The sequence below is a fragment of the Lepidochelys kempii genome, chromosome 1 (assembly GCF_965140285.1).
Source record: "Lepidochelys kempii isolate rLepKem1 chromosome 1, rLepKem1.hap1, whole genome shotgun sequence".
NCBI lineage: Eukaryota > Metazoa > Chordata > Testudines > Cheloniidae > Lepidochelys > Lepidochelys kempii.
The window spans coordinates 212839175-212856923 of record NC_136380.1 but is presented as its reverse complement, the minus strand read 5'-3'; the positions used below and the strand labels follow the sequence as shown (position 1 = coordinate 212856923).

At 47.2% G+C, this 17749-nt stretch overlaps 1 protein-coding gene across 1 annotated transcript in view; it reads right to left on the bottom strand.

Moving 5' to 3' along the window:
• Positions 1-17749, bottom strand: part of LOC140898583 (scavenger receptor cysteine-rich type 1 protein M130) — an 84391-nt gene that overhangs the window by 45454 nt on the left and 21188 nt on the right. Inside the window, exons 2-3 of the mRNA XM_073312584.2 lie at positions 10307-10621; positions 8268-8582 (exon numbers count right to left, since the gene is read on the bottom strand). Of these exons, the coding sequence (XP_073168685.2) occupies positions 8268-8582; positions 10307-10621 (630 nt within the window). The remainder of the gene's footprint in view (positions 1-8267; positions 8583-10306; positions 10622-17749) is intronic.

Here is a 17749-nt window from a genome sequence, read left to right as displayed (position 1 = left end):
TAAACAATCCCAGTTCCCTCAGCCTCTCCTCATAAGTCATGTGCTTCAGCCCCTAATCGTTTTTGTTGCCCTCCGCTGGACGTTTTCCAATTTTTCCACATCCTTCTTGTAGTGTGAGGCCCAAAACTGAACACAGTACTCCAGATAAGGCCTCACCAATGTCAAATAGAAGGGAACAATCACGTCCCTTGATCTGCTGGCAATGCTCCTACTTAAACAGCCCAAAATGCCATTCACCTTCTTGGCAACAACGGCACATTGTTGATTCATATACAGCTTCTCGTCCACTGTAACCCCTAGGTCCTTTTCTGCAGAACTGCTGCCGAGCCATTCGGTCCCTAGTCTGTAGCAGTGCATGGGATTCTTCCGTCCTAAGTGCAGGATTCTGCCCTTGTCCTTGTTGAGCCTCATCAGATTTCTTTTGGCCCAATCCTCCAATTTGTCTAGGGCCCTCTGTATCCTATCCCTCCCTCCAGTATATCTACCTCTCCTCCCAGTTTAGTGTCATCTGCAAACTTGCTGATGGTGCAATCCAGGCAATCCTCCAGATCATTTATGAAGATATTGAACAAAACTGGCCGCAGGACCGACCCTTGGGGCACTCCACTTGATACCGGCTGCCAACTAGACGTGGAGCCATTGATCACTACCCGTTGAGCCCGACAATCTAGCCAACTTTCTATCCACCTTATAGTCCATTCATCCAGCCCATACTTCTTTAGCTTGCTGGCAAGAAAACTGTGGGATACAGTGTCAAAAGCTTTGCTAAAGTCAAGGAACAATACGTCTACTGCTTTCCCCTCATCCACAGAGCCAGTTATCTCGTCATAGAAGGCAATTAGATTAGTCAGGCATGACTTGCCCTTGGTGAATCCATGCTGACTGTTCCTGATCACTTTCCTCTCCTCTAAGTGCTTCAGAATTGATTCCTTGAGAACCTGCTCCATGATTTTTTCAGGGACTGAGGTGAGGCTGACTGGCCTGTAGTTCCCAGGATCCTCCTTCTTCCCTTTTTTAAAGATGGGCACTACATTAGCCTTTTTCCTGTCGTCCGGGACCTCCCCTGATCACCATGAGTTTTCAAAGATAATGGCCAATGGCTCTGCAATCACATCCGCCAACTCCTTTAGCACTCTCGGATGCAGCGTATCCAGCCCCATGGACTTGTGCTCGTCCAGCTTTTCTAAATAGTCCCGAACCACTCCTTTCTCCACAGAGGGCTGGTCACCTCCTCCCCATGCTGTGCTGCCCAGTGCAGCAGTCTGGGAGCTGACCTTGTTTGTGAAGACAGATGCAAAAAAAGCCTTGAGTACATTAGCTTTTTCCACATCCTCTGTCACTAGGTTGCCTCCCTCATTCAGTAAGGGGCCCACCCTTTCCTTGACTTTCTTCTTGTTGCCAACATACCTGAAGAAACCCTTCTTGTTACTCTTAACATCTCTTGCTAGCTGCAACTCCAGGTGTGATTTGCCCTTGTTTTTTCCTCCCCCCTTCCCCGACGTTCCACCCTGGATTTGTGCTGGAAATGGCCCACCTTGATTATCATACACATTGTAAGGAGAGTGGTCACTTTAGATAAGCTATTACCAGTAGGAGAGTGGGGTGGGGGGAGAGAAAACCTTTTGTAGTGGTAAACACCCATTTTTTCATGGTTTGTGTGTATAAAAAGATCTTCTGTACTTTCCACAGTATGCATCCGATGAAGTGAGCTGTAGCTCACGAAAGCTTATGCTCAAATAAATTGGTTAGTCTCTAAGGTGCCACAAGTACTCCTTTACTTTTGGCATTGTACCTTTTAATTTCTATTTAACTAACTTCCTCATTTTTGTGTAGTTCCCCTTTCTGAAATTAAATGCTACCATGATGGGCTGCTGTGGTGTTTTGCCTGCCACAGGGATGTTAAATGTAATTATATTATGGTCACTATTACCAAGCGTTCCACCTATATTCACTTCTTGGACCAGATCCTATGCTCCACTTAGGACTAAATCAAGGATTGCCTCTCCTCTGGTGGGTTCCAGGACTAGCTGCTTGGTGTTATTGCCCATGTCTGATGTCTGCCCTGCCTGAGGGGTCTTGCAGCACTCATCAAACTCTGCCCCAGCATATACTGCTCTGGGTTCAGCGTCACACCTCGGATGGGTTCTCTGAGGGCTGGGCCAGTCTCTCCTTTGACTGTTCCAAAATCTTAGTCAGGATTCTGCAGGGACTGTCCCCAAGACTTCATATAAGTGTCATGTGAAGGAAATGGGGTTCTTACATGTCACTGCTACTGTGTTCTAAGTTACTGGAAGTTCATTTAATCAAAGCATTAGGACTCAGGGGTCTGACTAGAGAAAAATAAAGAATGGAGATATTCTACCCAAACTCTGGCCTCAGTCTCCAGTTCTACCCCAGTCCCAGATCAGCTCTAAAATGAGGGGCACTGAAATAGTCACTGGTGCTTGATTAGTCATAAAGTCTCAAATTAAACACTGTTCACTGAGGCAATTCACATCTCTTGGAGCTCTTGTTTCACTGATGTTAATGGAAGCACCAGGCAGCTCTTCACCAAGGAAGATATGACCATTTATTTAGCTGATTAAGTATGGATTTAGGTGCCTAACTTGAGGTACCCAAATATGAAAATGTGTCCTTTTATCTTATTGAGTCTTTGGGGTTTTGTTTTGTTGTTGTTTTTTTTAACAAAAGCTTAAATTATGGAGCATTTGATGCTGCCCAAGAAAAGCATTAGCACATTGTACCCCTGAATCCTCGATCAACCCATCCCCTGCTGATAGCATTAATAAATGTAACAGCTTTATTGTGCATGTTCACACTGCAGGACACAGCACATCCCCTTTTACCCTGTGGCTCTTTACATTGGATAACACTGATGTCCCAAGGGAGGGTCCCTGGGATGGAATATACCCCAGTATTCACACTGTACATACTACTTAATAAACTTTGTACAAAGTATGCCTCTTAAGGTATCATTTGAAAACTCATAATTTGCTGTTCAGTATTGTCCTGGTAAATTATGTGGGGCAACAGTGTATGTGAAGTTATAAGATTCCCCTGTATGATGTGATTGGAATAACAGAGACTTGGTGGGATAACTCGCATGACTGGAGTACTGTCATGGGTGGATATAAACTGTTCAGGAAGGACAGGCAGGGCAGAAAAGGTGGGGGAGTTGCACTGTATGTAAGGGAGCAGTATGACTGCTCAGAGATCAAGTATGAAACTGCAGAAAAACCTGAGTGTCTCTGGATTAAGTTTAGAAGTGTGAGCAACAAGGGTGATGTTGTGGTGGGAGTCTGCTGTAGACGACCGGACCAGGGGGATGAAGTGGACGAGGCTTTCTTCCGGCAACTCACGGAAGTTACTAGATCTCAGGCCCTGGTTCTCATGGGAGACTTCAATCACCCTGATATCTGCTGGGAGAGCAATACAGCGGTGCCCAGACAATCCAAAAAGTTTTGGAAAGGGTAGGGGACAATTTCCTGGTGCAGGTGCTGGAGGAACCAACGAGGGGCAGAGCTCTTCTTGACCTGCTGCTCACAAAACGGGAAGAATTAGTAGGGGAAGCAAAAGTGGATGGGAACCTGGGAGGCAGTGATCATGAGATGGTTGAGTTCAGGATCCTGACACAGGGAAGAAAGGAGAGCAGCAGGATATGGACCCTGGACTTCAGAAAAGCAGACTCTGACTCCCTCAGGGAACTGATGGGCAGGATCCCCTGGGGGAATAACATGAGGGGGAAAGGAATCCAGGAGAGCTGGCTGTATTTTAAAGAATCTTTGTTGAGGTTACAGGGACAAGCCATCCTGATGTGTAGAAAGAATAGTAAATATGGCAGGTGACCAGCTTGGCTTAACAGTGAAATCCTTGCTGACCTTGAACACAAAAAGGAAGCTTACAAGAAGTGGAAGATTGGACAAATGACCAGGGAAGAGTATAAAAATATTGCTCAGGGATGCAGGAATGTAATCAGGAAGGCCAAATCACACCTGGAGTTGCAGCTAGCAAGAGATGTTAAGAGTAACAAGAAGGGTTTCTTCAGGTATGTTAGCAACAAGAAGAAAGTCAAGGAAAGTGTGGGCCCCTTACTGAATGAGGGAGGCAACCTAGTGACAGAGGATGTGGAAAAAGCTAATGTACTCAAGGCTTTTTTTGCATCTGTCTTCACGAACAAGGTCAGCTCCCAGACTGCTGCACTGGGCAGCACAGCATGGGGAGGAGGTGACCAGCCCTCTGTGGAGAAAGGAGTGGTTCGGGACTATTTAGAAAAGCTGGACAAGCACAAGTCCATGGGGCTGGATACGCTGCATCCGAGAGTGCTAAAGGAGTTGGCGGATGTGATTGCAGAGCCATTGGCCATTATCTTTGAAAACTCATGGTGATCAGGGGAGGTCCCGGATGACTGGAAAAAGGCTAATGTAGTACCCATCTTTAAAAAAGGGAAGAAGGAGGATCCTGGGAACTACAGGCCAGTCAGCCTCACCTCAGTCCCTGAAAAAATCATGGAGCAGGTTCTCAAGGAATCAATTCTGAAGCACTTAGAGGAGAGGAAAGTGATCAGGAACAGTCAGCATGGATTCACCAAGGGCAAGTCATGCCTGACTAATCTAATTGCCTTCTATGACGAGATAACTGGCTCTGTGGATGAGGGGAAAGCGGTGGACGTATTGTTTCTTGACTTTAGCAAAGCTTTTGACACGGTCTCCCACAGTATTCTTGCCAGCAAGTTAAAGAAGCATGGGATGGATGAATGGACCATAAGGTGGATAGAAAGCTAACTAGATCATTACCTCAACGGGTAGTGATCTGCCATGTCTAGTTGGCAGACGGTATCAAGTGGAGTGCCCCACGGATCGGTCCTGCGGCCGGTTTTGTTCAATATCTTCATTAATGATCTGGAGGATTGCCTGGATTGCACCATCAGCAAGTTTGCAGATGACACTAAACTGGGAGGAGAGGTAGATATACTGGAGGGTAGGGATAGGATACAGAGGGCCCTAGACAAATTGGAGGATTGGGCCAAAAGAAATCTGATGAGGTTCAACAAGGACAAGTGTAGAGTCCTGCACTTAGGACAGAAGAACCCCATGCACTGCTACAGACTAGGGACCGAATGGCTCGGCAGCAGTTCTGCAGAAAAGGACCTAGGGGTTACAGTGGATGAGAAGCCGGATACGAGTCAACAGTGTTCCCTTGTTGCCAAGAAGGCCAATGGCATTTTGGGATGTATATGTAGGGGCATTGCCAGTAGATCGAGGGAAGTGATCGTTCCCCTCTATTCAACATTGGTGAGGCCTCACCTGGAGTATTGTGTCCAGTATTGGGCCCCACACTACAAGAAGGATGTGGAAAAACTGGAAAACGTCCAGCGGAGGGCAACAAAAATTATTAGGGGACGGGAACACATGAGTTATGAGGAGAGGCTGAGGGAACTGGGATTGTTTAGTCTGAGGAAGAGAAGAATGAGGGGGGATTTGATAGCTGCTTTCAACTACCTGAAAGGGGTTTCCAAAGAGGATGGCTCTAGACTGTTCTCAATGGTAGCAGGTGACAGAACGAGGAGTAATGGTCTCAAGTTGCAGTGGGGAAGGTTTAGATTGGATATTAGGAAAAACTTTTTCACTAAGAGGGTGGTGAAACACTGGAATGCGTTACCTAGGGAGGTGGTAGAATCTCCTTCCTTAGAGGTTTTTAAGGTCAGGCTTGACAAAGCCCTGGCTGGGATGATTTAACTGGGAATTGGTCCTGCTTTGAGCAGGGGGTTGGACTAGATGACCTTCTGGGGTCCCTTCCAACCCTGATATTCTATGAGTCTATGGTGTGACTGACACATGTTCCAAACCCCACATCCCTGCCCTGGCAGAAGTCATGTCTGCCCTAAAGAAAGGAAGGATTGTGTGCTTGCCTTAATTTTCAGTTAAGCATTAAACAGAGGCATCAAGCAGGAAGGGAAGACAAAAAAATTTAAACAGGTTTAAAAACCAGCAGGGAATAACTTTCCACAAAGACACTTTCGCTCCTGGGTCTCAGCTGGAAATGTTTTTCAAGAGGGGGACTTTTTAAAAAGGAGGGACTAACACCCCAACGGACCGCTCTCTCTCTCTCTCCCTGCCCATTGCGTTCTCTGCACCTGAGAAGACAAAAGGAAACTGCCCCTGGAATTTGGAAGAGGGGCCCTGACCTGAAGAGTTTGGTCAGTAACCTGGCTGGAAACATGTGATGAGAATTTTTGCTTGAATCTAGCATAGTTTGTGGAGTTAGGCACTATTAAACATTTTTCTTGTAACCATTTCTGACTTTTATGCCTCATTACTTTTACACACTTAAAATTGTTTTGTAGTTAATAAATTTGTTTTACTGTTTTATCTAATCCAGGGTGTTTAAATTGAAGTGTCTGGGTATTTGATTTAAAGCAATAAACTGGCATATCATTCCCTTAAAGGAATAATCAACTTAATATATTTGTACTGTCCAGGAGAGGACTGGGCAATACAGGACATACTTTTCTAGGGGAAGATCTGGCAATGGAGGTGTCCTGGGGTCACCCTGCAGTATAACCAAGGCTGGCAAGAACCAAGGTGTGGCTGACTGGCAGCAGCACAAACATAACTGGAAGTGACTTACATGCTGGAGGCTGTTTGTGAGAAGTCCAGGTTGGAGGCTACAGCCTCAAGATATTATAAAGGGCACCCTAGGTTAGAGGGTAGGGGTGACACAGCTATTCGTTAGTCTGGACTGTGCCCTGGTGTGTCACAGTCCCCCAAATACAGAGCTCAATCGCACAAGATATGGAGCAGATCCCTCAACTGCCACTGCCAGATCAGACAGGGAGTGAAACACACCACTGAAGGGAAAATTGGGGAAGGGGCAGGGAGAGGAGAAAGCTTTATCTCTAGGAGCTCTCACAGAGACATTTGCAGTAATGAGCACCAGAGGGCTAGGGTCTCTCTCTCTCTCTCTCTCTCTCTCTGCCCCTCTTTATGGAGGAATGAGCTCCCTCTCAGATCCTGGCCTCCTCTCCCCAGGACTTTACCTTTTAGGAAAAAGGACCATTATGTTTTCCATTTCCCCCACCCATCCCAATACCCAACCTAGCAGCATGACCATGGGCTCTTTATTCACACAGAGACAGGCTAACTGGCTGGCTGCAATGGATGGCTCTTTCAGGCAACCGTGTGTTCCACAGGCAGGCTGGTGGGCAGTACAGATCCTTTCCAGGCTGTGCTACTAGCGGTGATGGGAAAGGCTACGCACTAGATGGTCCAGCCCTTATTTTAACTCACCCATTTAGATTTGTGTCCTGACAAGATCTTGGCCCTAACAAGAAGACAGTGTCTGTTATCTCTGAAAACCAGATCCATATTAATGGGGGCCACGAAGCCAACCCCTGTTACAGGGCAATAACATACATAAGTGGCGACAACTGCACAAATTCTGTCAGTAAAGATCTGAAACAACACATGGCCCGTATGTAGCATGAGGTATCCAAGTGCCTGAAAGCACTTTACAAGCATTAATGAATTAAGCTTCATAACTATTCGCTGAGGTAGGTAATTATTATTACAGATGGGGAAACTGAGGCACGGGGATTAATGAACAAAATGGCAAAGCTGGAACCATGTCTCCCAGGTGCTGGTTCTGTTCTCAAGCCACCAGACCATGCCCTATCCCTTTACAAATGTAGGGAGTGTAGGAAACGGAGTTCTCAGCACTGGAAGCGCATTGGAGAACATGTACCCCTAATGAAGGATGAAGGAGAATCAGAGCATTGCTGGGACTGTGATGTAATAGAGGAAGAAAAGTAAATAGAAGTGTCTCCATTTATTGGATGCAGTCTTGTTGTAGTCTTATTGGTCCCAGCTATTAGAGAGACAAAGTGGTTGAGGTAATATCTTTTATTGGACCAACTGCAGTTGATGTAGCTTGAAAGCTTGTCTCTCTCATCAACAAAAGTTGGTCCAATAAAAGATATTACCTCACCCACCTTGTCCCCCCATTTATTGAGGATACCTGAAATAGAGTGAGGAATGTGAGAGAGATAATGTGGTTTCCTGCCATCCCTTCTGGCTCCCATTGAGGGGAGAGAGAGTGAAGCCACCCTTGCTAGCAAACTGGAATCCTCTGAAGCATCATGGAAACATGCAAAGGATTCTGAGATGTGCGTTCACAGGAGAAATAGGTGGATGTGGGAGAAAAGAGACTGAGTATCCCAGCTGCCGGACCCATGTTTATGGTATGTTAAAGTCATCAATCTGAATTCTTACCTGAGCACAATAGGCCAACATCATTAGCGTGGGAGCATGTCTCATTAGAATGGGACATCCTGGGACAGTTTGAAAGGACAGTCTCATTCCCCACACACTGGAATGCTTCCTTCCAGATCAGATCATGTCCTTCTCCAAAGTGAGCTGTTCCCAAGGTGGCTACAGCCTGTCCACACCCTAATTCATTACAGATAACTGTAGCGGCTTTGAAATCTAAGTGTGAATCACAGACTGTCTCCCATGTTTCTCCATGTTTTACTTCAACACGTCCTGAGCAGGCAGTGCCCCCTCCAACCAGCCGGAGCTCAATGTGACCTAGAAAGTCAATAAATCCATCAGTAAGCAGGGGTTGCACTGACATCCCATAGCCCTCCATACACTTTCATAGAGACAAAACGAAGGGCACCTTCTTCTCCCAGTAACAGATAGTTTTAAATAGGCAGGAATCCTTTACCCACTCTGACAATTTCTGTGCTCCAGTGATGAGAGAGTTTGAATCATAGAATCATATGGTTAGAAGGGACCTCAAGGGTCATCTAGTCTAACCCCCTGCCAAGGTGCAGGAATTGTTGTGTCTAAACCATCCAAGACAGATGGTTATCCATCTTGCTTTTGAAAACATCCAGTGAAGGAGCTTTCACAACCTCCCTGGACAGTCTGCTCCATTGTCCTACTGTACTTACAGTTAGGAAATTTTTCCTGAGATTTAATCTAAATCTGCTATGCTGTAGTTTGAATCCATTACCTCTTGTCCTGTCCTCTGTAGCAAAAGAGAACAACTTTTCTCAATTTTTTTATGGAAGCGTTTCAAGTATTTGTAGACCACTATCATGTCCCCCCCGTATCTCCTCTTTTCCAAGTTAAACATACCCAGTTCCTTCAGCCTTTGCTCATATGCCTTGCATTCCATCCCTTTGATCATCTTTGTTGCTCACCTCTGGATCCTTTCCAGTTTCTCCACATCCTTTCTGTACATTGGTGACCAAAATTGGTCACAGTACTCCAGGTAAGGCCTAACCAGTGCTGAGTAGAGCAGTACTATCACCTCCCATGACTTGCATGCTATGCCTCTGTTAATGGAACCTAAAATTTCATTTTCTTTTTTCCAACAGCATTGCATTGCTGACTAATGTTGAGGTTGTGATTCACCACAACTCCCAGATCCTTCTCAGCAGTGCTGCTGCCAAGCCAGTTATCCCCCATTCTGTATTTGCGTATTTGGTTTTTCTTCCCTAAGTGTAACACCTTACATTTGTCTTTGTTGAGTTTCATTTTGTTGTATATAGGACAGTTCTCCAATTTATCAATATCCCACTGAATTTTAGCTCTGTCCTCCAAAGTGTTGGCAACCCCCAGCCCCAGCTTTGAGTCATCTGTAAACTTGATCAGTGTGCTCTCTATTCCTATGTCCAGGTCATTAATAAAGATCAATAAAGATCAGCTGCACACATACAAAATGGGAAATGACTACCTAGGAAGGAGTACTGTGGAAAAGGATCTGGGGGTCATAGTGGACCATAAGCTAAATATGAGTCAACAGTGTAACACCATTGCAAAAAAAACCAAACAACGAACATCATTCTGGGATGTATTAACAGTTGGTGCAGTTGTTTTGATTGCCTCCCCCTTGCCAAGTTCAGGTTCATGGTTCCTCTCCTGCTGCCTCAGTGAACTCTAGGGAAAGCTCCACAGCACTCAACCCCCATTGGCTCCTGTCCCAGATCCAGCAGCCACTGTCACGACCTGCTGCTGAGACTCTGGTGAGATACTGGGCTTCTGTACACAGGCACCTACCAGCACAGACCTTCTAATGGGACCACCTGACCTCCACCTGCCCCATACTGGAAGCCTAGAGGATGTTGCAGCCTACTCATCCCCAGTTTGCCCAGAGGAGCTCAGGGAGAGACTGGTCAGCTCCACATGGACCCCAGTGCAGGGCATGGTTCAGTTCTGACTCATCAGGAATGTCACACACATGGGTTCAGTCCCTTCTCTTTCGTGGTGAGTTTTCTATGGGGGCAGATTTGCCAAGTTCTTACCTGAGCAGATCACTCCAGTATCAGCAGAATGAGAGCACGTGATTATACCCCATCCTGGATGTTTGCAGTCCCAGAGAGCTGACTCGTCACCATCACAATCAACTACAATCAGCCAAGTTGGTCCAGATCCTTGTCCAAAATGAGCCCAAACATGGGCGCTGACAGCAGATCCACATCCCAGCTGCTTACAAACCACCTCAGCATCTTCCATGTCCCAGCGATCATCACACACCGTCCCCCACTGATTGTTGTGTTTAACCTCCACTCTCCCGGCACAGGGGCTGCCTCCATCCGCCAGCCTCAGTTCATCAGCACCTTCAAAGAGAGACAAAGAGCAGAGTTACAGACAGCACAGAGCCCCCTTGTTGTTGGTAATAATCCCTCTGGCCTGGACAGTATCAAACATGGGGTTTACCCCCTGCTGCCCCAGTCAGACCTCATCCCTCTCTGCCTGCTGCCCCTGAACCCCTCATCCCTGGCCCCACCCCAGAGCCTGCACCCCCAGCCCAGATCCCATACCCCCTTCCACACCCCAACCCCCTGCCTCAACCCGCAGCCCCCTCCCATACTTCAAATTCCTTGGCCCCACCCCCCAGCCTGGAGCCCCCTCCTGCACCCCAAATCTCTCATCCCTGATCCCACCAGAGAGCCTGCACCCCCAGCCCAGTGAAAGTGAGTGAGGGTGGGGGAGAGAGAGCCACTGAGGGAGGGGTAATGTAGTGAGCAGGGGGCAGTTGTGAAGTTCCTCTGGTGTTATCTGGACTGGTGATCTGCTAGGTCACTCCAATCCTCGAGTCTGGGAGCCAGCCTTACTCTGTGCCGCTGTGAGAACCCCCACTCCTGGGCTGTTCATGCACAGCCTCTGGCATGTAAGCTGTTCCCAGCTATGTGAGTGAGCACTTTTGGCCAGTCATTGTTTGGATTCTGCAACCGAATGACACTAGCTAATATCGCCGAGCCCAGACTCAACCCTACGAACCTCTGTCTTGCAGTGTCCAGTTATGCCCACTAGACATTGCAAGCTTATATGAGTTTGTCAATTTAACAAAGAAATTGATATGTACCAGGCTTGTTATCCCAAGGGGACCCTCCGACACACTTCAAACCAGACGCACTGCTTCAGGTAGAACAAACAAACAAACTTATTAACTACAAAAGATAGATTTTAAGTGATTATAAGTCAAAGCACAACAAGTCGGATTTGATCAAATGAAATAAAAGCAAGAACACATTCTAAGATGATCTCAACACGTTCAGTGCCCTTACAAACTTAGATGCTTCTCACCACAGGCTGCTGGTTGGCCTTCAGCCAGGCTCTTTGATCAGCGCTTCAGTCAGTTGGTGGTGATATCTGTAGATGGAGGTGGAAGAGAGACGAAGAGCATGGCAAATGTCTCTCCCTTTTATCATGTTCTTTCTTCTCTCTTGGCGTTGCCCCCCCCCACCTTCAGGTTCAGGTGAGCATTACCTCATCATAGTCCCAAACTGACCAAGGGAAGGGGGTGACTCACTCAGGAGTCCAACATATCACTTCTTGCTGCCTAGGCCAGTGTCCTTTGTTCCTCACTGGGTTTGTCCTATACATGCCCTGATGAGGTGTGAACTGCCCCTCTGTTCCTGGAGAGTTTTGCCTGGGATTGTTTTAAGCTACAAGGACACATTTTCAGCCTCGTAACTTTATACATAAAACTACAAGCTATAACATTACTATAACAACAATGCTCAGTGCATCATGAGCCTTCCGAAGACACCTGACATGACAAACTTTGCATTGGATACCACACAATCATATTATAAGGATGAACAAGGGGATGCAGGGTGTTCCGCTGAGATACAGAGGGTCACAGCGGGGCCTTGGGGAAGAACGGGGCTAGGATGTTCGGTTTTGTGTGATTAGAAAGTTGGCAACCCTAGCCGCACTGCAACCTTCCCTCCCCTCCCCAGACCACAAGCCACCTCGGAAAATCCTCAAAAACATGACAGCATCTCCCCACAAAGAAGAACCTGGGTTTTTGATATGCCCCATGCAGGTACCAGCACGGCTGAGGAGGTGGTATCTGCTACTCAGCTTCTTGGGTTCATCAGTAATCTCTCTGGAGTCCAGGGAGATTACTGATGTACCCAGGAAGCAGAATAGCACATACCACCTCCTCAGATGCCCTGGAATCTGCATGGGCCACAACAAACAAAAAACTTCTCCCAAAACCCACACCCAGGTGTCCAGCACCAGCAGCAAGCCTCCCCTGGCCTATTATATCTGCCGCCCATGCAGTCAGCTCAATTTGCATGTCCTCCCCTCTTGACTACGTGTTAGATCCTATCCTCACTGTGCTTGAGTCCTAAAAAAAAATAAGTGCCAGAATGCTAGAATTAGCAGGGGGTTGATGTAGGATTTTTGGAAAAGGTCTCTTAAAAAATTCAAATATTTTTAGCTTTACAGTTATGACAAGTACCGGGACACTGTTCTGGCTCCTAAACCAAATGCCAGAAAGGCATTCTGGAGCATTCCAGCACTACTCAAGAGCTGCACCCTCATGTGGGATGTATCCAGTTTCTGTATTAGCTAAATCACAGAAGTAGCATGGATTTAGCTCGTGTTAAATCCTTCTGCTCAATTTTACCTTATCTTAACATGTAAATTACTGACTGACCCCAGGTCCTCAGTCACAGGGGCTCTTCCACCATCTGCATTTCATCTGCTTGTTATAAAGTATAAATGCAGATTCTTCTTCCAGTAGAGGCAGCTGTGCATGCCACTCAGGGGTGTGTGTGTGTGTGTGTGTGCACGCGCACGCACCCAGCACTCCAGAGCAAGAAAAATTTGCTTAGCAATACCTGTCAAGGGGCAGCACTTGCATCTTGTGGCCATTGCCCCTCCCCAACTACATGAGGTGATGATGGACGGATTTCCAATTAGTCACAGTAGGCACATGCCTAGGGGGACCGGCATTCTAGGGGCGCTTAAAACTTAAAAGTGAGTTAAAAGTTTAATTTTTTACAGAAAGCCTGGAGGTCAGCTGTAGGCGGAGGAGGGGGGTACTGAAGATGCTGTGCCTATGGGTGCATAAGGTGTAAATCCGGCCCTGGAGGTAACACTGCCACCTCAACCAACCCTCAGTTCCTCTTTACTGCCGAGGCTGGAGTTGGAGCTGTGTGTGGTCTTAACCTCACAACCTCTCAATCAGTTTAGTTTTCTTTTGTTGCATATAGTTATTAGTATCCTTATTGTTAGATTAGCATTAGTTGTATTTGTTTAGTTTTCCTCAGTGATGCCTTCAATGGGGTTTAAACACAGTCCTTCATGTGGGGTAGTGATACCAATAGTAATCCTCACTGTGATGAGGTATACCAGACCCTCTGAGGCCCCCTGCTGGAGGCCTCCTGGCCCTGCCACACCCCACCCAAAAAAGGAAAGTGAAGAGGGTCCTCCAAGCTGCCTAGAATGGCTGTGTGAGAAGCAGCTAATCAGGGCCAGCAGCCTAGTATAAGAAGAGCTGCAGGGCCAGAAGGAGTTCAGTTCCTTGCAGGTGCTGCAGAAATGTGGATGGTGTGTGGCTGGCTGACGAAGCTCATAGAATATCAGGGTTGGAAGGGACCTCAGGAGGTCATCTAGTCGAACCCCCTGCTCAAAGCAAGACCAATCCCCAACTAAATCATCCCAGCCAGAGCTTTGTCAAGCCTGACCTTAAAAACTTCTAAGGAAGAAGATTCTACCACCTCCCTAGGTAACGCATTCCAGTGTTTCACCACCCTCCTAGTGAAAAAGTTTTTCCTAATATCCAACCTAAACCTCCCCCACTGCAACTTGAGACCATTACTCCTTGTCCTGTCATCTTCTACCACTGAGAATAGTCTAGAACCATCCTCTTTGGAACCACCTCTCAGGTAGCTGAAAGCAGCTATCAAATCCCCCCTCATTCTTCTCTTCCGCAGACTAAACAATCCCAGTTCCCTCAGCCTCTCCTCATAAGTCATGTGTTCCAGACCCCTAATCATTTTTGTTGCCCTTCACTGGACTCTCTCCAATTTTTCCACATCCTTCTTGTAGTATGGGGCCCAAAACTGGACTCCAGATGAGGCCTCACCAGTGTCGAATAGAGGGGAACGATCACGTCCCTCGATTTGCTGGCTATGCCCCTGCTTATACATCCCAAAATGCCATTGGCCTTCTTGGCAACAAGGGCACACTGTTGACTCATACCCAGATTCTTGTCCACTGTAACCCCTAGGTCCTTTTCCGCAGAACTGCTGCCGAGCCATTCGGTCCCCAGTCTGTAGCGGCGCATTGGATTCTTCCGTCCTAAGTGCAGGACTCTGCACTTGTCCTTGTTGAACCTCATCAGATTTCTTTTGTTCCAATCCTCTAATTTGTCTAGGGCCCTCTGTATCCTATCCCTACCTGCCACCGTATCTACCACTCCTCCTAGTTTAGTATCATCTGCAAATTTGCTGAGAGTGCAATCCACACCATCCTCCAGATCATTTATGAAGATATTGAATAAAACTGGCCCCAGGACCGACCCTTGGGGCACTCCACTTGATACTGGCTGCCATCTAGACATGGAGCCATTGATCACTAGCCGTTGAGCCCGACAATCTAGCCAACTTTCTATCCACCTTATAATGCATTCATCCAGCCCATACTTCTTTAACTTGCTGACAAGAATACTGTGGGAGACCATGTCAAAAGCTTTGCTAAAGTCAAGAAACAATGCATCCACTGCTTTCCCTTCATCCACAGAACCAGTAATCTCATCATAGAAGGCGATTAGATTAGTCAGGCATGACCTTCCCTTGGTGAATCCATGCTGACTGTTCCTGATCACTTTCCTCTCGTGTAAGTGCTTCAGGATTGATTCCCTGAGGACCTGCTCCATGATTTTTCTGGGGATTTTGAGGTGAGGCTGACTGGCCTGTAGTTCCCCGGATCCTCCTTCTTCCCTTTTTTAAAGATGGGCACTACATTAGCCTTTTTCCAGTCATCCGGGACTTCCCCCGATCGCCATGAGTTTTCAAAGATATTGGCCAATGGCTCTGCAATCACATCCGCCAACTCCTTTAGCACTCTCGGATGCAACTCATCCGGCCCCATGGACTTGTGCACGTCCAGCTTTTCTAAATAGTCCCTAACCACTCCTTTCTCCACAGAGGGCTGGCCACCTACTCCCCATGCTGTGTTGCCCAGCACAACAGTCTGGGAGCTGACCTTGTTCGTGAAGACAGAGGCAAAAAAAGCATTGAGTACATTAGCTTTTTCCACATCCTCTGTCACTAGGTTGCCTCCCTCATTCAGTAAGGGGCCCACCCTTTCCTTGAATTTCTTCTTGTTGCCAACATACCTGAAGAAACCCTTCTTGTTACTCTTAACATCTCTGGCTAGCTGCAGCTCCAGGTGAGATTTGGCCCTCCTGATTTCATTCCTACATGCCCGAGCAACATTTTTATACTCTTCCCTGGTCATTTGTCCAATCTTCCACTTCTTGTAAGCTTCTTTTTTATGTTTAAGATCTGCAAGGATGTCACTGTTAAGCCAAGCTGGTCGCCTGCCATATTTACTATTCTTTCGACACATCGGGATGGTTTGTCACTGTAACCTCAATAGGGATTCTTTGAAATACAGCCAGCTCTCCTGGACTCCTTTCCCCCTCATGTTATTCCCCCAGGGGATCCTACCCATCCGTTCCCTGAGGGAGTCGAAGTCTGCTTTCCTGAAGTCCAGGGTCTGTATTCTGCTGCTTACCTTTCTTCCCTGTGTCAGGATCCTGAACTCAACCAACTCATGGTCACTGCCTCCCAGATTCCCATCCACTTTTGCTTCCCCTACTAATTCTTCCTGATTTGTGAGCAGCAGGTCAAGAAAAGCTCTCCCCCTCGTTGGCTCCTCCAGCACTTGCACCAGGAAATTGTCCCCTACATTTTCCAAAAACTTCCTGGATTGTCTGTGCACCGCTGTAGTGCTCTCCCAGCAGATATCAGGATGATTAAAGTCGCCCATGAGAACCAGGGCGTGCGATCTAGTAGCTTCTGCAAGTTGCCAGAAGAAAGCCTCGTCCACCTCATCCCCCTGGTCCAGTGGTCTATAGCAGACTCCCACCACTACATCACTCTTGTGAGAACTCCAGACAGGGCAGGGCTTCCAGAAACTGGGGAGAGCAAGAAGGAGCCCTGAGCTGGTTGATGAGACTCCATTAGGACAAGAACCTGAGGTAAGGGTGAAGAATCATAGAATCATAGAATCATAGAATCATAGAATATCAGGGTTGGAAGGGACCCCAGAAGGTCATCTAGTCCAACCCCCTGCTCAAAGCAGGACCAATTCCCAGTTAAATCATCCCAGCCAGGGCTTTGTCAAGCCTGACCTTAAAAACCTCTAAGGAAGGAGATTCTACCACCTCCCTAGGTAACGCATTCCAGTGTTTCACCACCCTCTTAGTGAAAAAGTTTTTCCTAATATCCAACCTAAACCTCCCCCACTGCAACTTGAGACCATTACTCCTCGTTCTGTCATCTGCTACCATTGAGAACAGTCTAGAGCCATCCTCTTTGGAACCCCCTTTCAGGTAGTTGAAAGCAGCTATCAAATCCCCCCTCATTCTTCTCTTCTGCAGACTAAACAATCCCAGCTCCCTCAGCCTCTCCTCATAACTCATGTGTTCCAGTCCCCTAATCATTTTTGTTGCCCTTCGCTGGACTCTCTCCAATTTATCCACATCCTTCTTGAAGTGTGGGGCCCAAAACTGGACACAGTACTCCAGATGAGGCCTCACCAATGTCGAATAGAGGGGAATGATCACGTCCCTCGATCTGCTCGCTATGCCCCTACTTATACATCCCAAAATGCCATTGGCCTTCTTGGCAACAAGGGCACACTGCTGACTCATATCCAGCTTCTCGTCCACTGTCACCCCTAGGTCCTTTTCCGCAGAACTGCTGCCTAGCCATTCGGTCCCTAGTCTGTAGCTGTGCATTGGGTTCTTCCGTCCTAAGTGCAGGACCCTGCACTTATCCTTATTGAATCTCATCAGATTTCTTTTGGCCCAATCCTCCAATTTGTCTAGGTCCTTCTGTATCCTATCCCTCCCCTCCAGCGTATCTACCACTCCTCCCAGTTTAGTATCATCCGCAAATTTGCTGAGAGTGCAATCCACACCATCCTCCAGATCATTTATGAAGATATTGAACAAAACCGGCCCCAGGACCGACCCTTGGGGTACTCCACTTGATACCGGCTGCCAACTAGATATGGAGCCATTGATCACTACCCGTTGAGCCCGACAATCTAGCCAGCTTTCTACCCACCTTGTAGTGCATTCATCCAGCCCATACTTCCTTAACTTGCTGACAAGAATACTGTGGGAGACCGTGTCAAAAGCTTTGCTAAAGTCAAGAAACAATACATCCACTGCTTTCCCTTCATCCACAGAACCAGTAATCTCATCATAA